At 34.4% G+C, this 20,362-nt stretch overlaps 1 protein-coding gene across 5 annotated transcripts in view; it reads right to left on the bottom strand.

Moving 5' to 3' along the window:
- The window catches only part of DRP2 (dystrophin related protein 2), a 4,029,288-nt gene that overhangs the window by 1,515,512 nt on the left and 2,493,414 nt on the right, over nucleotides 1-20,362 (bottom strand). For all 5 annotated transcript variants that reach the window (XM_044057118.1, XM_044057116.1, XM_044057114.1 and 2 more), the window contains one exon: nucleotides 19,223-19,379. In XM_044057118.1, coding sequence (XP_043913053.1) covers nucleotides 19,223-19,379 — 157 coding nt within the window. The remainder of the gene's footprint in view (nucleotides 1-19,222; nucleotides 19,380-20,362) is intronic.

Here is a 20,362-nt window from a genome sequence, read left to right as displayed (position 1 = left end):
GTGTATCATATACATGTACAAAGATTTATTGCTACATTTTTATTTTATATATTTTATAATGGTTACTTGCTGAGCGATGAACATATACATTAATATTTAAAAATATTTAAAAGTTTACGATTAAACAATGTTGCAATGTTAGCAAATGTATGTCCGTACACATACTCCTTTAAGTACTGATTAGTTGAATTTAACATCCATGTGATCTAGTTCTAAATCTATATAAGTAGCTGCATTTGAAAATGGTCATTATTTAACTTTTCTGACGAAGTTGAGTTATTGTCTTGACGAAAAGTGGATTTTATTATTGTACACTTAAAATAAACCTTTTTATTTGTTTTATTTATGATACGTGTGTGGATACTATTTGGCAGGATATTGTGGAGTAACCTGGATTTGTGTATTTCAGTTTTGGAAATAACCAGAGTCACTGAATAACTCAGCATACTGGTGAATGAAATTATCACAATGCAGATTCCTTTAATTTTTACTTTGTGACTGCAGTTTTATTGAATTTTACGTGAATTCTTTCTTACTTTCCAAGCCTTGGAATCTCAATAATTCAATATTTATTGTCTCAATTTCAACTACTTGAAAATGAGTCTTGTATTTCTCATTTTAATATTCACAAATACTTAAGGCCCAGTGGCTTTACTGTATAAGTAAATGATTTACACAGTGCATGTTTCAATTCTTTACCTTTCAGACTCAAACTTTCAAATGTTTGAGCAAACAATACAGTGCAGTCTAGACCAGGATCGGGTTTAAACAGAGCACTTTGATTTTTAATTCTTACCTTTTCCTGCCATAGTTCAGACTAATTAGGTGGTTGTTTTACTTTAGAGACATCAACCTGCACCATATTTATTGCCTCAACTTGAACTGTGTCCTCAGACAGCACATTTCATGTTTTGTTTTACAACGTGCAACTTTCTTGAATGAAAATAATTGTCCTCCTTTATATATCTTAGCAAATGATTTTTTTTTTGCCTCAGTTTGCATTCATCTGATTACATGCTGGACATCTGTTAGCATCTCATACATATCTTATTTGCAGCATGTTTTCCATGGCTTTCCTAGCTCTCACCCTTGCTAGCATTGCGTTCTAGACAAATTCATACTTCATTCTACATCATAGCTTTTCTTCATGTCTCATGCTGCATAGTTCTATTTCTTGAGCCAATTCTTTTAATTGTGACGCCATAATTTAATTTGCTTTGCAAATGGTTATTGTTTTATTTATCAATAAATCAGCTTTTTTGAATAGCATACCACTTCTTGACCATTCCATATTCAATTTGTTTTGTATTAATATAAATGAATCATCTAACTCACATTTATTCAATTTTTTAATTCAGTGATGTCATTATATATAGGCTTTATAAGACAATTTGCACTTATAAAGTACAAATGGCAAAAATATGGAAGGTTCTTCTTCAGCTCACAGTAACTTTGAAACTTCTCTCTTATCACAGCAGTATTTTTTCTTTCCCTCCCATGGAACTTAAAATATTATTGATTTTCAGAGCATACTTCCTCAAAGCATAGGGAAATGTATCACAATGTAACTTTATTCATTTCTCTACTAAGCTATCCTGCAGAGAAAGTTTGTCTCGTGGCAGCAAACACATCACTTTTCTCAAGTTAAAAGATGAAATACCATTGAGTGCTTTACACCAAATTACTTCCACCTCCATGTTATATTTAGATATCATTAGGATATTCAGCATTGAAATAGAAATATCTTAGATGCTGCCAGCCTCATCAGCACCAACCCCTATGCTACTTGGTATATTTGAAAGAAGACTACATGATATATATAGTTGTACACTATAAAAGTTTATTAATATTAAAAAATGTTAATAACAATTGCTTATTGAAGAGTACTTGTCCAATCTAAATTTAATGCTGACAGTGATAACAAGCTTGTTCATTACATACAAATGCATAAAACTCAAAACTATAAACAAATTTAAACAATACTGATACCCCATTAGTCCTAACAAATAAACATGCATAAACTGGAAAAACACAATAAAACATTCAAGTCCAGTGTTTTTAAAACATGTAATCTAAATTAACAAGCAACAAGCATAGCTATAAAGAAATTCCTCTAGCGGCTGAAAAACATATGATTCTGTACACACCAGCCACACAACAGTATTCATATAATTATAAAATATAGTAATGGAAATATTAAGTACAACTTGCCATTTATCTCCATCAGGATGGGGGGGTGGCACAAAAGCTACAGGCTTTATGTCAAGAGAATATATTAAACAGAAAGTACTACATATTTTTGTTTGGAGAACCATAGTTTTGAATTCAGTGGAGAGATATATAGATAATTACAGGTGACGGCGATGGGGGCAGCTTTTGCCCCCATGTACGCAAACCTGTTCATGGGACTGTTTGAGAATTTATATATTTACAACAGCACATTTTTTAATGTATATGTGTAGAGATACTACAGATACACTGACGATTTAATATTTGTGTGTGAAGGGGGATCAAAATTTGTCACGGAATTTATGAAGGATCTTCACAATAATAGATTTGGGATAAAATTTGATGGTATACAACTAGGACATAATGTAAATTTTTTGGATTTAACTATAGAAGGTAGGAAGGATGGTAGTATTAGAACTAAAATATATAGAAAGTTTGAAGAAAGAGAGTATTTATTACATGGAGAGAGTTGCCATCCAGAAAATATAATGGAAGCAATACCATTTGGAGAAATGTTAAGGATAAATAGAATGTGTAGTGACTTAAAAGATGTGGAAGAAGAAATGCAAAAGACTGCAGAAATGTTTATAAATAGAGGATATCAAGCTAAAAAGATTCAACAAGCTATAAATAAAATAAGTTTAAAAAGAAATGGGCAAAAAGTAATTTGTAATAGAGAGAATGAGAGAGAAAATCAGAATATTATGAATTCAAAGGAAAATATATTTTTTGTGACAAAAATATACTCTTTTTAGTGAAAAGTTTAAGGAAGGAATAAAATATGAATGGGATTTATTTGAAAAAGAAAAGCGGTTAATGCGCATTTATAATAAGAAAGTGACATTTTCATATACTAGAGGTAGGGATTTGAAGAACTTTCTAGTACATGGAAAGTTTCAACTACCAGAAAATATTAGATGTGGAGATATAGTTTTACAGGGAACTTTTCCATGTGGAAAATGTGGTATCTGCCCTTTTGTTAAAAAGACTTTCACAAGAGTGAATGGCATAAAATTTCAGGAAAGAGGTTTTCATAGTTGTAATAGTGAAGGAATAATTTATTGTTTGAGATGTTCATGTAATAAATATTACACTGGAGAAAGCAAAAGAAGTTTAGCAACTATTGTAAAAGAGCACATCCGTGATATTAGAAAGGGCAGTCAGTTTAGCCCAGTTGCATTGCATTTTCTTGAAAATCATGGGGGAGATTTTGTGGATTGCATGTATCTATTTTAGAATGTATTGAAAAGAAAAATTATAGTATAACAGATGTTAAAAAAAGTTAAGGGAAAAAGAATCCTTATTTATTTTAAAATATAATACTTTGACTTCGGCAGGACTTAATCAAGAATGTAAATGGAGATGATTTTTATGAACTTGTTTTTTTAAAATACTGCTTTAAATATTTTATAAATCAAGTAATTGAAGTGAATTGATTAATTGAAGTTTGTAAAGGTATTTAATAAAATGGTTCTGGAATAAGTTATACTCTGTTAAAGGCTTGTATAAGCCGAGGCGCTAGAGCAGTGATTTGAAGATTTCTATTTTAATAAATGGTGAAGATTTCCTGGTCGTTTCTACTTCTTTTGTGGTTTTATAATACGTGAGTCTGCAACTATCGGTGGTATCTGGTTGTGTCCAGTATGGCCAGTGAATCTTTTTCATCATTTCCACGACTATTGAGAGACTTGGGACCGGGTTCATCCCAAAGTGATTACTGAGAGACTTGGGACCGGGTTTGTCTCAAACTTCACTAGACGGTTATCTACTTTCAATAGGCGAGAAGGGACATACAGTCCCGAAAAATGATGTACAACAAGAACATTCAAGTGTGAGTAATACAACCAATTTCTTTCAAAAATGGGAAGAAGGTAGAAGGTTGGTTGACTTTAACCCATTTGCGGCAGTGGGTGGGAGTATAAAGCTTTCTACAAATGTGGATGTACAAGAGTTGCTTGACAAAATGGAAAGACTGATTTTGAAAGAAACGTCTGTGTTTCTTAATATACAAAGTCTACAAAGATTCTTGGAGTTAAACATAACTCCTAGAGGACTCCGTTCTATTAAAAACCCATCTTTTCCTTTTGATTTAGTGATGGAAGCAGAAAAAGTATTCCACCAGCATTGGACAGCTGCCGCACATAAATGTAGCAAAGAATGGGTTAATATACTGGTAGAATGAAATCAGCTTCGAAGAACAAAAATTAAGGAAGAAACCAAAATAATTTGTCAAGAAATATTAAAACAAACAAATATGACTGTATTTGAACAATTCTTGAAGAATACCAATGAAAAATTAATATATGAGAATGACATTATCAAAAGAAAAAAGAATAAATTAACTCGAGATATGAGGGACTATGAGCGTAATAATGCATTTGAGGTCATCAAGCGCTCACGTACACATCAATGCGTCAGGTTCCAGGAAGATCAAGGAATGGTGGAAAAGGGTAATTTTTGTCCCAGTGGAGAATATGCAGCATCATCAACAGAATATGAAAGTGAAGAGGAATATCCACGATTACCGAAGCCAGGAAATGGAAAATACATGTACCAACAGTTCCATAATGAATCGAACGCCAAGGGTATAGGGAAGAGATCCTGGAATGAGCCAGAGCAACAAAGGGGGAATGGATATGAATATAGAAACAACAAACAAGGAAAATGGAACTGAAAGTGAATGTTTTAGTGGGACTTTAAATTCAAATTATGTTGTGAATTTATCTAAAGTTACATTATCGGAAATGGACTTAAATGTGTTAAATAAGGGACTCAAGTTTGTTCCAACAGTTTTACCCAGATTATATGAAATGAAAATTGAAATTTTCAAATTTGTACACAAGTTATATTTAATTTATCAGTTTAAAAATTAATTGAATGAATGTGATTTAAATGTTTTTAGTGATGATACTGATGATAGCAACAGCAGTTTTTTTTCTTGTGACTCATGTTATTACAAATGCATATTGCAAGTTGAATACTGAAATGATAGCACGTAAAAGCTACTATTTACTTCTGTTTAATAATGAAACTTTGCAACAGTATTTAACATTCATGAACTACACTATAGAGAAGGAATATAATAAATTTGTAAAAGAGAAGAATATTAGGTATAATCTTACAAAGGAAGAATGGAATCATTTGAATAGTTTAAGTAAAAGAAGGGACATAGTAATTAAACCAGCGGACAAGGGGGGGGAGTTAGTGATACAGCATTACACGCAATATCTAAAAATGTGCTAAGTACATCTTACTAATAAGGATATTTATGAATTAATCAATATAGAACAATATCATGAAGCAATCCAGGAGTAGGAGAAATTATTAAGGAAGGGTGTTAGATTATACTATCTTTCTGATGATGACATAAATTATAAAATTACAAGTAAAGGAAGTCAAATGGCTAAGTTTTATTGTATGACTAAAATTCATAAAGACATGGAAAACCCTCTAGGTAAACCAATAGTGTCCGCATGTGCATACCTTACACATAACATCTCTTGTTTATTACATCAGTGCATTATGCCAAAAGCCATAACTTTGCCTTCATATATTAAAAATTCTGTGGATTTCAAAGAAAAAATAAATGAAATAAGTTGGAATAAAAATAAATATTTTTTAGTAATGGATGTAGTTAGCTTATATACAAGCATAAAACACCAGTATGGATTGGAAGCAGTTCTTAATTTTCTTGGTGATAGTCCTAGAACACAGTATATATTAGAACTGGTCCATTTTTGTTTGGAGAACAATATTTTTTAATTCAATGGTGAGATATATAGACAGTTACAGGGAACGGCGATGGGGGCAGCTTTTGCCTCTATGTACACGAACCTCTTTATGGGACTATTTGAGAATTTATATATTTACAACAGCACATTTTTTAATATATATATATATATATATATATATATATATATATATATATATATATATATATGTGGAGAGATACTACAGATACATTGACGATTTAATATTCGTGTGTAAAAGTGGATTAAAATTTGTCCTGGAATTTATGAAGGATCTTCACAATAATAGATTTGGGATAAAATTTGATGGTATACAACTAGGACATAATGTGAATTTTTTGGATTTAACTATAGAAGGTAGGAAGGATGGTAGTATTAAAACTAAAATATATAGAAAGTTTGAAGAAAGAGAGTATTCATTACATGGAGAGAGTTGCCATCCAGAACATATAATGGAAGCAATACCATTTGGAGAAATGTTAAGGATAAATAGAATGTGTAGTGACTTAAAAGATGTGGAAGAAGAAATGCAAAAGACTGCAGAAATGTTTATAAATAGAGGATATCAAGTTAAAAAGATTCAACAAGTTATAAATAAAGTAAGTTTAAAAAGAAATGGGCAAAAAGTAATTTGTAATAGAGAGAATGAGAGAGAAAATCAGAATATTATGAATTCAAAGGAAAATGTATTTTTTGTGACAAAATATACTCTTTTTAGTGAAATGTTTAAGGAAGGAATAAAATATGGATGGGATTTATTTGAAAAAGACAAGCGGTTAATGCACATTTATAATAAGAAAGTGACATTTTCATATACTAGAGGTAGGAATTTGAAGGACTTTGTGACTTTTTGTGGAAAATGTAGTATCTATCCTTTTGTTAAAAAGACTTTCACAAGAGTGAATGACATAAAATTTCAGGAAAGAGGTTTTCATAGTTGTAATAGTGAAGGAATAATTTATTGTTTGAAATGTTCATGTAATAAATATTACATTGGAGAAAGCAGAAGACGTTCAGCAACTAGGGTAAAAGAGCACATCCATGATATTAAAAAGGGCAGTCAATTTAGCCCAGTTGCATTGCATTTTCTTGAAAAACATGGGGGAGATTTTGGTGGATTGCAAGTATCTATTTTAGAATGTATTAAAAAGAAAAATTCTAGTATAATAGATGTTAAAAAAAGTTAAGGGAAAAAGAATCTTTATTTATTTTAAAATATAATACTTTGAGTCCGGCAGGACTTAAGAATGTAATTGGAAATGATTTTTATGAACTTGTTTTTTTAAAATACTGCTTTAAATATTTTATAAATCAAGTAATTGAAGTTATTTGATTAGTTGATGTGTGTAAAGGTATTTAATGAAATGGTTCTGGAATAAGTTATACTCTGTTAAAGGCTTGTATAAGCTGAGGAGCTAGAGCAGTGATTTGAAGATTTCTATTTTAATAAATGGTGAAGATTTCCTGGTCGTTTCTTCTTCTTTTGTGGTTTTATAAGAAGGCACTATATAGTTTTCCTCATGTGCATAAAGGTATATCTGCACATGACCAGTAAATAAATATGCTGCCTCAGAGACTCCAAGAAGGAATTAAGTTCCAGTATTGTAAGGTATTACTAAAGAAAGGTAAAACATATCTTTTTTTTTTCTATTTTAATAATACCACTGTATAATAGCAGCATGTTATGTTTAGGATGGGGTAAAAACAATACACTAGCAGCTGGCTTTTTTGGTCACCAGCCTAATCATAGCAGCCTAGAGTAGACGTACTGTTATAAGCATTCTGCAGTGGCTAAAGGCCTCTCCACATCAAGACGACTTCGCATCTCCCCATTGGACAGTATGAAGAACAAAGCATTTCATCTACTTGAATGTGAGCCCATGAAATACATCTATTGGGATTCAATTCTGCCACTCTCCACAATATCTTCTACATATTATTTCTTCATCTGATGCATGGTTCTCATCTTTGGCCTACATATTTGAGTATTTCCCACCTTTTGATAAACAGTTCCTGATCCTTATACCAAAGGGCCAAAGCCTTTGTGATGGCTGAAATGTAAATCTTACTTTCTAATAAATGAACTCGAGATTTAATAAATTTGTTCCTATTATACTCACATTCAAACAGCAGTTTGAGTCTTCCTCCTTACCTTTATTAAGATTATTCCTTTCTGATCTCTCCCTAATGTTTCTTCCATATTTTTTGCATTACATGTTGAATTATTTTTTACAATCATCTTGAGGTGTTTGCAGTGACCTTTTTCAGAGGTTTGCAACAAGATATCTGCTTTGAGAGTATTTTACAATTAATCTACTTTTCCATAGTTCAAACACTTCATAAAACAAAACTGCTAGCAATAAAGCTTTCAAATTTAAATTTTCATTGTCTTATGCAGTGATGTCTTTTGTATGCATCATGTATTTTGACAGGGGAGGACCAATCATCACTATGTCTTGTGCCACATGAGTGAGACTGGGAAGGCTGAGTTCCAGTAATGGGGTTGTAGAAACTGCAGACAAATGTAATGTGTTATGAAACATGGCTGTTTTAAAATCAGGGATACTTGGTTATGAAAATTTTTTTATGTTTATGAAAACATCTTTCTGTTTTGCCAATATAACTGTTTTGACATCCACAGCACCTAGCAATATACACTATTTCTCTTGTGGAAAAAATGGAACATTTTGTTTGCCATGCATGAAAAATATATAAACAACACAGGTAATTTCTTAAAATTCATCTTTCACAGTGACAAACACATTGTCAATTATTTTGACATTGCCATTTCAAAAAATCCTAAGTCGAAGAAACTGGAGTCTAATATACAGAGGAAAGACACTTTCTCAAATACATATTAAAAGTTGCCACCTACATGCCTGAAAAAAGTGTTTTCAAAGTCAGTTAATTATAGCAGCCAAAATGTGTTCCAATTTTGATTTGCATTTAACTGAATGTGAAAAGATTACCAATATGTTTCTAGAAAGAGGGTACCCACCCAATTTGCTACATAATATAGCTTTGGGAATTATTAAAGGACAGGAGACAGAATATCTCCTTCTCCTTGCTTTTGAGTTTGATAGTAAATACTGAACAGTAGCAATTAGAAACAACATAAATTTTAACAATGAACTGGTCATCAAATGTGATAGTGCTACACAGGATGTTAAGAACATTGCCTTAAACAGTTGGAACCTGTTCAAAAGAGACCCCAATTTTACATCTAGTGGGGACTGTACCACTTTTTACATATAAAACAGACAAAAATCTTAAAGACTTGTTTGAGAAATCATCTAATCCTTTATGTATAACTTTACAGCAGGAACATGTAAATGTGGTCCCTGCAACCAATGTCCCTTTATTTTAGAAGAAGATTTTTTTCATGTATGGTAAACAAAATGTCCATTTAGTTAAAGGTAATTGTTTCACAAGAGGCACAGTGTACATTGCTAGGTGCTCTGGATGTCAAAACATTTATATTGGCAAAACAGAAAGATGTTTTCATACATGTATTTATGAACACAACTATGACATTTTAAAGAAAAAACTAAATAGTTCTCTATTTAAAAATACATTATCTTGCTCAAATTATAATAAATTCCAGTTTGGTATTCTTGAGATAGTTACAAGAATCAAAAGTGAAGGAGATTGGGAAACAGGCCCAGGAAATTATAGGCTTTAGATAATTATGTCTTAAAAGTTATTTATGTATTTTACATTTCATACACTGTGGATTTTTTAATTTTTAATATTTAATATTTTGTTAACATGTTTACATCAATTTAAGATTCATTTATTATAAGAAATGTTTATTTTAAAAAAAAAAATGTCCCTATTTATGTTATATTTTACATTGTTGCCACTGGTTCTATCAGATGGAATATGTGTTAAAATAAGGAATTTAAAAGCTTAAATGGATATTTATCTGAATTAGTGTCACATGTTTTTTTGTATTATTTAAACAGCCAGGTCACTCGATTTAATGGTTCTGCTGAAGTCCCAACTGTTGACAGGGGTGAAAGCACTACACCTACTGTCTGACCTTGTTTCATATTATGAATTAAATTTTTTTTTTGCTGATTTCTATGAATGGATGGCTGTTTTTATTTTTGAAGAACAAGGGCACCAGTACTGACTTTAGGGTGAACACTACATGAGCCTTACTTCTTTTTTTGTTGGTCTTCTTGTGACTGCACAGGCACATGTTCCTTACATTTGGTTTTGGAGTTTTCAAACATGGCAGTATGTCTCCTTCCTGCTCAAACTATAGACCCCCCCCATGCATTGGAACTCTGTATCTCCACCATTTGACGCACCATTAGGCACCATGATGATGAAACATTCATCGCAGAGAGGTGAAGTGACACGGCTTATAGCCCTGATCTCACAACAATACTTAGTTTTAAATGATACTTTGGGTAGACTAATTTTAAAGTCCACACCACCAAATTCTAAAAACTTGGCATGATCCAAGCTGGTGCCTGGCAGCCCAGTTACTTCACGTCCTAACCCAGATACAGATTTAGTTGGTTTAGCGGTCAGTGGAAATGGTTCTGTTCGACCAAACTCAACATCACTTGGACTAAAAGAAAGAAAAAAGTTGAAAGACTGGCTCAGTAAGGACTTGGGTTTTTCCAGTACACAAGAAACACACACATGAGGTCGACCCCTGAAGGCAGTTAAACCATACTTATGAGGTTTTGGAGAAAAAAAAACATATGAAGGTACAAAACTTGCAGTTAGACAACTGTTTTTGCAAGAATCTTTAAACAGTAAAACAGTCCCTAAAGGTCTCAGACTTTTTAAATTTCCTAATGGATTTGGCTTTAACAGTACAGAATACAAAGAACTTACTTTCTTGTTCGATAGGCATGGTTTTGAACTCATGGAATTTATCATTAGGTGTAACACAGTGCAAATTAATACATTACACATAAAAAGGTAATGCAAGAAGCCAGGTTAAAAAGGATCTGTAGATCAATGTGTGCGCATGCATCTTTAAGAAGCTATACAACAGCTTGTACAAGTGTATAAATACTAAGCACATGTGAGCCTGACTGCCATTTTATGGTTAGCTGTTGAGGTGTAAGCATGTATGTATGTAAGGTCTGTCTGTTAACCAGTTTGTTTGTATTTTAAGATGTTGCTATCCATCCTGATGTGTCTCTATGTATTAAAGCATCTAAACAAAATACTCCACCTGCTTGACATCTATGTTAGAGAAGGACTAGTGTCATGGTGCCAGAAGTCACATGTCTAAAGGACATGGTGTTAGAGGCAGCATGGCTAAAATGACTTAAGGCACTTGCTTGAAACTGGTAGAATATAGAGGAGTGAATTGTCATCACTGTAGGTATACTTTGCAAAACAGGTCAGAAACAAATTTCAGATGTTAAAACTTGCTCAGCACTATTTCTTATTTGCTAAATGAAAGGAGGCATACAGAATGTTCTAAATGATATTCAGATATACTGATATGTAAGATATTGATAAAAATATTCGAATTACTACGGAAAATGTTTGAAATAAAGTCCAAATTGCATAAAATGAATAAAATAAGGAAAAACAACTGCATTTTTCAATACGTGCTTAGTGAATCCGTATTATTTCTTATCAGTCAAAGATATCAGAGTTATTAGAAGTGTATAAAGTGTCCACATGTTTGTGTAGTATTACAGCAAAGTTATTTCACAAGATACAGTCACATTTCAGAACATATTTTGCAAAGTATATCATTTGAAGACTTTATTGTGCATTTGAATGTTGTTACAAGTTCACAGAACAGGTTGTTCATACATAATTATGAGGGCCATATTTTCAATGTGTTTGTACATACTTTGTGGGCATGACAAATGGATTTTGAAAACCCAGTGCACTTGTGTTTGACAATAATTTTGCTGCGAACTGGAGAGTGTTTGAGCAAGAATACATTTTCATACAGGCTGCATTTTCTGATAAAGATGACTGCACAAAGGCATTTATTCTGCTTAATTTAGCTGGGTCAAAAGCCACTGAAAGGGAACATTCATTTCTGCATGCACTTACCTATACAGAAGAGGGGGAAAACTGTCATATTGTTGTACTGGCTGAGTCAAGGGAGGACTCAAAGTGCTTAAAAAGTAAATTTAAAGAAATGTGTAACACACAGACAAATCTTACAGTGGAAAGGCACTTATTACAAGGGATCAAAAGCCTGATGAAGCTTTTGTAGAATATATAACTGACTTGAGAAATAAGGCTAAAATGTGCAGATTTGGTGATTTAAGGGATGAGTTGATAAAAGACAGACTTGTGTGTGGTATAAGAGATGATGCTGTGAAAAAGATTTTGCTTTTTTTCAGTGATTTAACTTTGAAAAAGGCCATTGAGATTTGTCAGATATACAAGTTCACAGAAAAGCACACAAATATGCTTACAAATGAGAATAGCTCTAGAAGGCATAGTAATAAAGCTCTTGTTGATAGCATGCGGCACATGGTTAAAAGAAATAGGCCCAAGCACATGGCAGTAACTGCAACACTCACTGGTAAACCCCAGAACATTCTAGCAAATTCCAGAGTTCGCACTATCTCAGTGAAGCGTAAGAGTGAATCAGCAAACTCAAAGCATGGGCCCCAACCTAGTTTCATTGCCAGCTGTTGTAATTGTGGTGGAAGCCATGAATCTAAAAGGAAAAAAATGTTTAGCTTTTGGTCAGCAATGCCACAAATGCAATAAGTAGAATAATTTCAAAAGGTTTTGTAACTCAAAAGGCCCACATTCATTTGTTAAAAGGGAACATTTTAAGAAATGAGTTGATCAATTAGAAAGCTGCAACCCTACTCTTTATGTTGATGGTGTGACAGTGCTTCATGAAACAGTTAATACAGTAGATTTAAGGGCAAAGAATGAAGTATTTGTCTGGATAAATGGCAAACCCACAGATCTCAAAGTTGACACAGGTTCCAAGTGCAATGTTATGTCAGCAGAAACATTTGCTAGAGTGTGCAATGGTGAATGGCTTGATTTTGCAAGGTGTGCGAAGCTTGTTGCTTATGGAGGTGAAGAAATTCTGACTGAAGGCTCAGCAGTGCTTTCATGTTACTCTGCTGGGAAATCCTACGACTTATTATTTTATGTGGTCAAGAGGCACATCCAGTCATTATTAGGGCTCAGAGACAGTTTGAAAATGGGACTGATTTCATTTAATATGGAAGTCTACCAAGTTAGCTTAAAAGACCACTAATCTAATTTTGCCCCATACATTTTTTTCCACCTATGCTGATCTTTTCGAAGACAAACTAGGGAAACTTCCAGTTATGTCCTCCATGAAGTTAGACCCAGAGGTCAGTTCAGTTATCAGGCCAGTGCAAAAAGTTCCAATAGCCATGCAGGACAGAGTCACAGCCAAGCTAGATAAAATGGAGTGACAAGGTGTGATTTGTCCTGTTGGTTCTGCAACTCCAACTGAATGGGTATCTTCTATGGTGGTAGCTCATATGAAAAGCTCAGATGACATCAGAATATGTACTGATTTATGAGATTTGAACAATGCAATAAAAAGACCTCATCATCCAATGAGCATAGTCAAAGAAGTCACAGCCTTGATGCCAAATGCCACTGTTTTTCTGTCTTAGATGCAAAGAGTTAAGTTTGGCAAATTCAGCTTGACAAAAAATCCTCATTGCTCACTCCAACCAGTACTCTTTTTGGAAGGTACACACTTTTGAGAATGCCATGTGGGATAATTTCTGCAAGTGAAGTCTTTAAACTTCCAATGGAGCAACTTTTTTCTTAGTATCCTTGTGCTAGTATAGCAGATGGCATACTAGTAGCAGGTAATGGTGAAGCTGAACATGACAGAAACCTCAGAAAAATTCTAGAAAGAGCATGTCAAGTGACTCTTAAGCTCAATCCACAGATATAGAAATTCAGGCTACAAGAAGTTACTTATTAGTCATTTCTTTACCAGTTCAGGCCTACAACCAGACCCTTCTAAGCAAACTACCATTCTTGAGATGTCAGCTCCAGACAATGTTCAATCCCTGCAACGTTTTCTTGGCATGGTTAACTACCAAGGCAAGTTCATTCCAGATTTGAGCCAATTTTCAGCACCATTTAGAGAGCTGACATGTAAAGATGTATCATAGTCTTGGTTAGAGTAACACCAAAGAGCATTTGATGTCCTGAAACAGAGAACTGCTAGTCCACCAACTCTAAGATATTATGATGTTTACAAACCAGTTACACTTTCCTGTGATGCTTTGAAATTTGGTCTAGGTGCAGTCATTCTGCAAGAGGATTAACCTGTTGCCTATGCACTGAAAACTCTTACCCAAACTGAAATGCAGTATGCCTAGACCGTGAAAGAGCTTTCGGCAATTGTGTTTACATGTTCAAAGTTCCATGATTATGTTTATTGTAGACCTATCCAGATCAAAACAGACTACCAACCTCTAGTCACTATCTTGAGAAAGCCCATGCATTCAGCTCCAGCCAGACTGCAACCCATGATGCTGAGATTGCGAAAGTATAATTTCAATCTTGTGTACAAGAAAGGCAAACTTCTTTATCTTGCTGATACATTATCTAGATTGCCCAGAAACACCACAGGACAGCATGAGAATAAGAACCTTGATTTTCAAGCATGAGAAATTTTTCTTCCACCTGTCTTGAGGAGTTGAGAGATCACACAGCCACAGATCCAGTTTTAAAAAGACTTTATCAATAAAGAATGGCCATCAAAGCAATCTAGTTTACCTTAAGAAGTGCAACCTTATTTTATATACAGAGATGAGATTTTGTCTGACAAAGGTATCATTATGAAAGGTCCAAAAGTAATTGTTCCAAAGTCCTTGCAACTAGAGTACATTACTATCTTGCATCATGGTCACCCAGGAGCCGACTCTACCTAAAGAAGGGTGAGAGGATTAGTATTTTGGCCTTCTATATCACAAGACTTTGAGAGAGCATTTTCATCTATTTCTGTGTGTAATAGTACTAAACCACATCAACAGAAGAAACCACTTCAGCTAAACCATATTCCAGAACTACCTTGGTTGACAGTAGCCACCGACATCTTCAACTGGAATGGTCAACATCATCTGGTGTTAGTGGACTCTTACTCCAATTGGTTCAAGACTGACTTACTTCCTAACCTAGCATCCAGTACTGTCATTACTAAGATGAAGCATCATTTTGCAGTACATGGTAGTCCACACAAAGTTATTTCTGACAATGGCACGCAGTTTACAAGCCAACAGTTCAAGAAATTTACTGAAGAATGGGACTTTATTCATGTCACAAGTAGCCCTGAGTATCCACAGTCAAATGGTTTGGCAAAATGTGCAGTTGAAAGTGAAAAGCAGTTACTAGCAGTGTCACAATGAGATAATAGTGATGTTTCCTTGAATCTCAGAATCATTCCTCATGATAAACATCTTGGATCACTTGCCCAGAGACTTCTGTCAAGACAAACCAGAACCACATTACCAATCAGTAGTTAATTGTTGGTTCCATGTGTTATAAACAACAGTTGAAGAAGTGGTTAACCCAGAAGTCCTACTACGATAAAACCAGCAAACTGCTCAATCCATTACGAGAAGGAGAAGTGGTAAGGATGCAAACGTCTAGAGGTTATGATCAGATTGGTGTCGTATTTGCCCAGAGCTGAGATCATACATTGTGGAATCACAAGGAGCAGACTTTAGATGGGAATTGAAAGCATTTAATACCACTGTCCGAGCCTATACCACAGCACATAGCCTGTGAGAAAGACTCTTTATCTCAGAGTGAGTTGTCCAGTGTTCCAATTCCTGAGGAAGTTTCAGAGAATATTCCCATTCCTGTGACAAATCCAGAAGTTCCTGATACAAGTTGTTCACTGAAGACTGTCCCTGTTGCTAAATTTGGTTCGGATTGTTATGTTATGAGATATGGTCACATCTCTAAACCCTGTATCAGATACAAAGCAACTTGGACAGGAACATTGTGTTTTGTTTCTAATGTCTATAGTAATGCATGTCTAACTCTAATATTGTTTTTACAAGGGGCAATCTTTTTAAGAGGGAGGATGTAGATCAATGTGTGCATGTAAATTTAAGAAGCTATCCAAGGGCTTGCACAGGTGTATAAATACTGAGCACGTGCGAGCTTGACTGCCATTTTGTGGTTAGCTGTTGAGAAGCAAGCATGTATGTAAGGTCTGTCTATTAACCAGTTTGTTTGTAGTTTAAGATGCTGCTATTATGTCTTAATAGTTATTTATGCATTTTAACATTTCACACACTGGGGATTTTTAATATTTAATATTTTTAACATTGTTTAAATCACTAAGATTTATTTATTATACAAAATGGTTTTAGTATTTAAAAAAGTGTCCCTATTTATGTTATATTGTACATTCTTGATATTGGTTCTATCAGATGGAATATGTGTTATATTTAAGGATTTTAATAGCTTGAATGGATATTTACCTGAATTAGTGCCCACATTTTTTATATTATTTAAACAGTCCGCTCACTCAATTTAATGGTTCTGATGAAGTTCCAACTGTTGATAAGAGTGAAAGCACTTAACCTACTGTCTAACCTGGCTTCATATTATGAATTAAACCTTTTTTTGCTGCTTTCTATGAATGGATGGCTGTTTTTATTTCTGAAGAACAAGGGCACCAGTACTGAGTTTCGGGTGAACATTATGTGAGCCTAGTTACTTCTAATTTTAACTATCACAAAAGTTTTGTTTTCCATTATCATATCTATATCCCCATCAATAAAAAGTAAAGAAATCTGTTATAAAATATAAAACACTAGTTTCTTACCATCACTATAAGCAGTAATTTGCTTGAACAAGGCATTATCTGGATTCTTGTTTTCAATCACTTAAATACATTCCTAAATTTTTTTGCGATACTCTCATATTCATTTTACCTACATAGAACACTTCACATGAAACACAATTGTCTACGTATACAATTTTGCTTGCCTTACAGTTGTACTTAGTTTTAAAAATATTAGCAATGTTAGCAAAAACAGTTTAGTATAAATACATTTACATTGTTTCCACTCCCTCCATGAAAATGTCTCAACCTTAGTAGGTTTCTCAGCCAAAGTATTTAGGAGCTTTTCTAACTGCAACTTTTGTTAAAGAATTTAAGAAACCAGTTAGATGACAATCTCCAGAATACTCTACAATGGCTGAGTAGGCAGACTGATAGCAATACAAAGCTGTGCCATTAAGTATGATCCTTCCAACCCACCCCAGTAAGATGACCTAGCCTGGCCAGCAGAACTGCAGATGGGTTTTCAGTTCCCACAACCCAGCAGTATGATTATACAACTGAGGGTGTTGTGCTGGGGGAGTAGTTGTAATGTGGTGGATACAGAAGGTGGGCAATATGGGTTCCTATTGAATTGTTGACAGCTTAGGTTGTCGAATGCTTAATCACTGACACCTAAGCGTCGAAAGCTTACAATAGTGAATGGCCACATCATCAAATTCTTTCCTCGGGAAAGAATTCTTGTGGCCATTATCAGGGATTTGCACTTTCCCCAGTGTAGAGCGATCTCTGAGTTGGTATATTTAGTTGGGGGGGTGGGGGGCAAAGCCCCCCCCCCACTATGTTTGGGTGTGTTTGTTTATTTTGTTTACGGACCCAAATTTTTCCCGAGGAAAGAATTCTATGATGTGGCCATTCACTATTGTTCGCTTTTGACGCTTAAGTGTCAATGTTTTAGGATTCGACAACCTAAGCTCTCAATGTTATGATATAGATGTGGGCAATATATCATTATATGTTACAACAGTGTAGAGTATGGGAACATTCTCCCAAGCAGTTAAGAAGTTCTCATGTATTAGCCAGTAATGGGGCCTTAATTACCAATTACAGTGATATAAAAGGAGGATCTCATTCTGGGGACTATAGAAAGTCACTTCTTTATCTGAAAGAATCCTTAAGAAAGAAGACTCTGGAGGCATGGAGTACATTAGCCCAATCAGGACTACAGTCTGAACAATTTCTAGCTATACATGTGCGTGTGTGTGGGGGGGTGGTGTAGAAAGAGAAAGATAGAAGGAAGAAGAAAGGAGATATCAAAAGTAGCGAACATGACTGAAATATTTGAGCACAGGAAAGTCTTCACTGCGCAAAGGTATGCACCTAGTTTTATTATTTTACTTGGTGTTTTCTTTTGCTGCTCTTTATTTCAGGCTGCATGTAAGCTACAAAACCCCCTTCTCTTCTCTATCTTTAAAACAAATTAGATTACCTACTAATATTTGGTAGAGAAGAAACGCTTCTCCATTTCTCCCTGGTATATGTGGCATTTAGTTCATCCCAAAGAGAAGCCATTCTGGTTACTTTCCCATTTAAAACCATTTTGGCCCACACAGGCATGACAATTCTTTTGATGACTTTCACCAAGCAGGTAAACTGATATTCTTACACATACCATGACTCAGAAACTTATAAATGCTTCCTAGGAAAATTGGCTACTGACAACCAGGTGCATTTACCACTGAAAAATGGACGGTGCATTCTTCTGAGCTATGGATGAACTTTTCTTTTTAAAGCTTTGAAGAGATATGCTTCTGAGGATGCAACTAAGAATTGTCCTGACCATATTCTCATGATGAGAGAATGTGTAACTTTTTTTTTTATTTCAGCTATACCCCCTACCTTCACACCAACACACACACACACACACACACACACACACACACACACACACACACACACACACACACGGAATCAGTCTGTACCTACAACAAGCATTTAATGAGCAAGAACTAAGAATCAGAGCTTGGATTCTGCTAAGGCAGGAAAGGCAAGCAATACATATTTAAAGACAGCTATAACTGTGTGAAAAGTGTGGCTAAATACATGCAAAAATATACACGTTATCTGACAAAATGCACAAACTTTCATCTTCAGAATTACTAAAGCTGTCTGTCATTTAAAAAAAACAATTACTGTTTGTTACAGATGAGCTGCTCCTAATGTAATTTCATCTGAGGCCCTAATCCCTTACCTGTGATGTAACATTCTATTTCCATGGAAAGTACATGACTTCCAGAATATTGGGAAAGTTACATTCAAATATCAGTACAGATTAAATATAAAGAGACCTGTTAGTAACTTCTGAAAACAAAACTGCTTTTATGCAGTTTTAAGAGCCACACTATTCTTTCAGAGACATTTTTCATACAGTATTACTGTTAATGTATACAGTATCTTCTCTCAGCAGTTTTCCTTTTTGCCTTACCGCATGGAGTTCCTTCTGTTGTTGCACTGAGGTAATATCACCCCCCAAAGGAAGATGTTCTGATAACTCCTCATCCTTTTGTGCCAACCAGTCCAAGACCTCCTGGAGGGAGAGTTGTAACTTCCCACTGTGGTCATTTAAAGCTTCTAGCCGAGCCCTAAGTAATAAAAAGGAGAGACAAATGATAGCAGATGTTAAGTAGCACAATGTTACAAATTTACAGATTCAAAGATACTGGATCTCAGCGACGGATTTCCCTTCTTAAATTATTTTTTATTTGCCTGGCACAAGTTTATTTAAGACAGCAACTCATCATCAGTAGATGCTTGTTTCTTCCCAGATTTAAAGAAACTAGAAACAGTTATGACAAAAAGTCATATGAATTCAGAAGCCATCTAGCTGAAACACTGGTATGGCCTTAAAGGATGATTTGCATATTTTCTGGTAGTTAGTGCAGATGACTAAACCTCTGACTTGCTCTTGAGTTACTTCCTGAACAAAACAGTACAGGGTTTGAATCTTTCTACCTTAATTTGCCTTTGGTGCAACTTTGAGCAAGTCTCTCAGTACATAAAGGCAATTGTATATCTGGGCTAGACTCCTCACTGGTCTCCAGATGGGATGCCTAATAACTACCTACAAGCCTATTGCTGTGATGCAAGCTGAGTTGTCCAGGACTTCATAAAGAATACAAAGATTCATGTAGTGTGGGGTTTGACCAAATAATTGATAAAAATGCAAAGAGAAGTTAAAGGGGTAACTCATAATAGCATATATTTTTAACACTAAATAACTTTTTTAACACTAGTCATATATTCAGGGAAGTATGTTGTTTGCTTCCATACCATTTCACAGCTTGTACCACCTGGGACCACTAATTTCAGTATGAAAATTCCACTCATCAGACACTTAAAATACATATAAACAGAGTAATACCCTTGCTTCCTTTAAGCAAACCTTAATGATTGGATGATCACCCATAAATTCTTCCTGGGCCTGATTTGCTTAGTCTTCCTGGAGGTAGGAGGTGTCCTATGGAGGTGGGTATTGGTCAATGCCTTGTAAACTCTATAAAATCAATAAAAACATGTAATACTTTAAAATAAAAATATGTGTATGGATATCTACAGATTAGTATCA

This window comes from Protopterus annectens, chromosome 15.part0 (assembly GCF_019279795.1).
Source record: "Protopterus annectens isolate FY-2018-M chromosome 15.part0, PAN1.0, whole genome shotgun sequence".
Lineage (NCBI taxonomy): Eukaryota > Metazoa > Chordata > Ceratodontiformes > Protopteridae > Protopterus > Protopterus annectens.
This window is presented reverse-complemented; position numbering and strand designations above follow the sequence as displayed.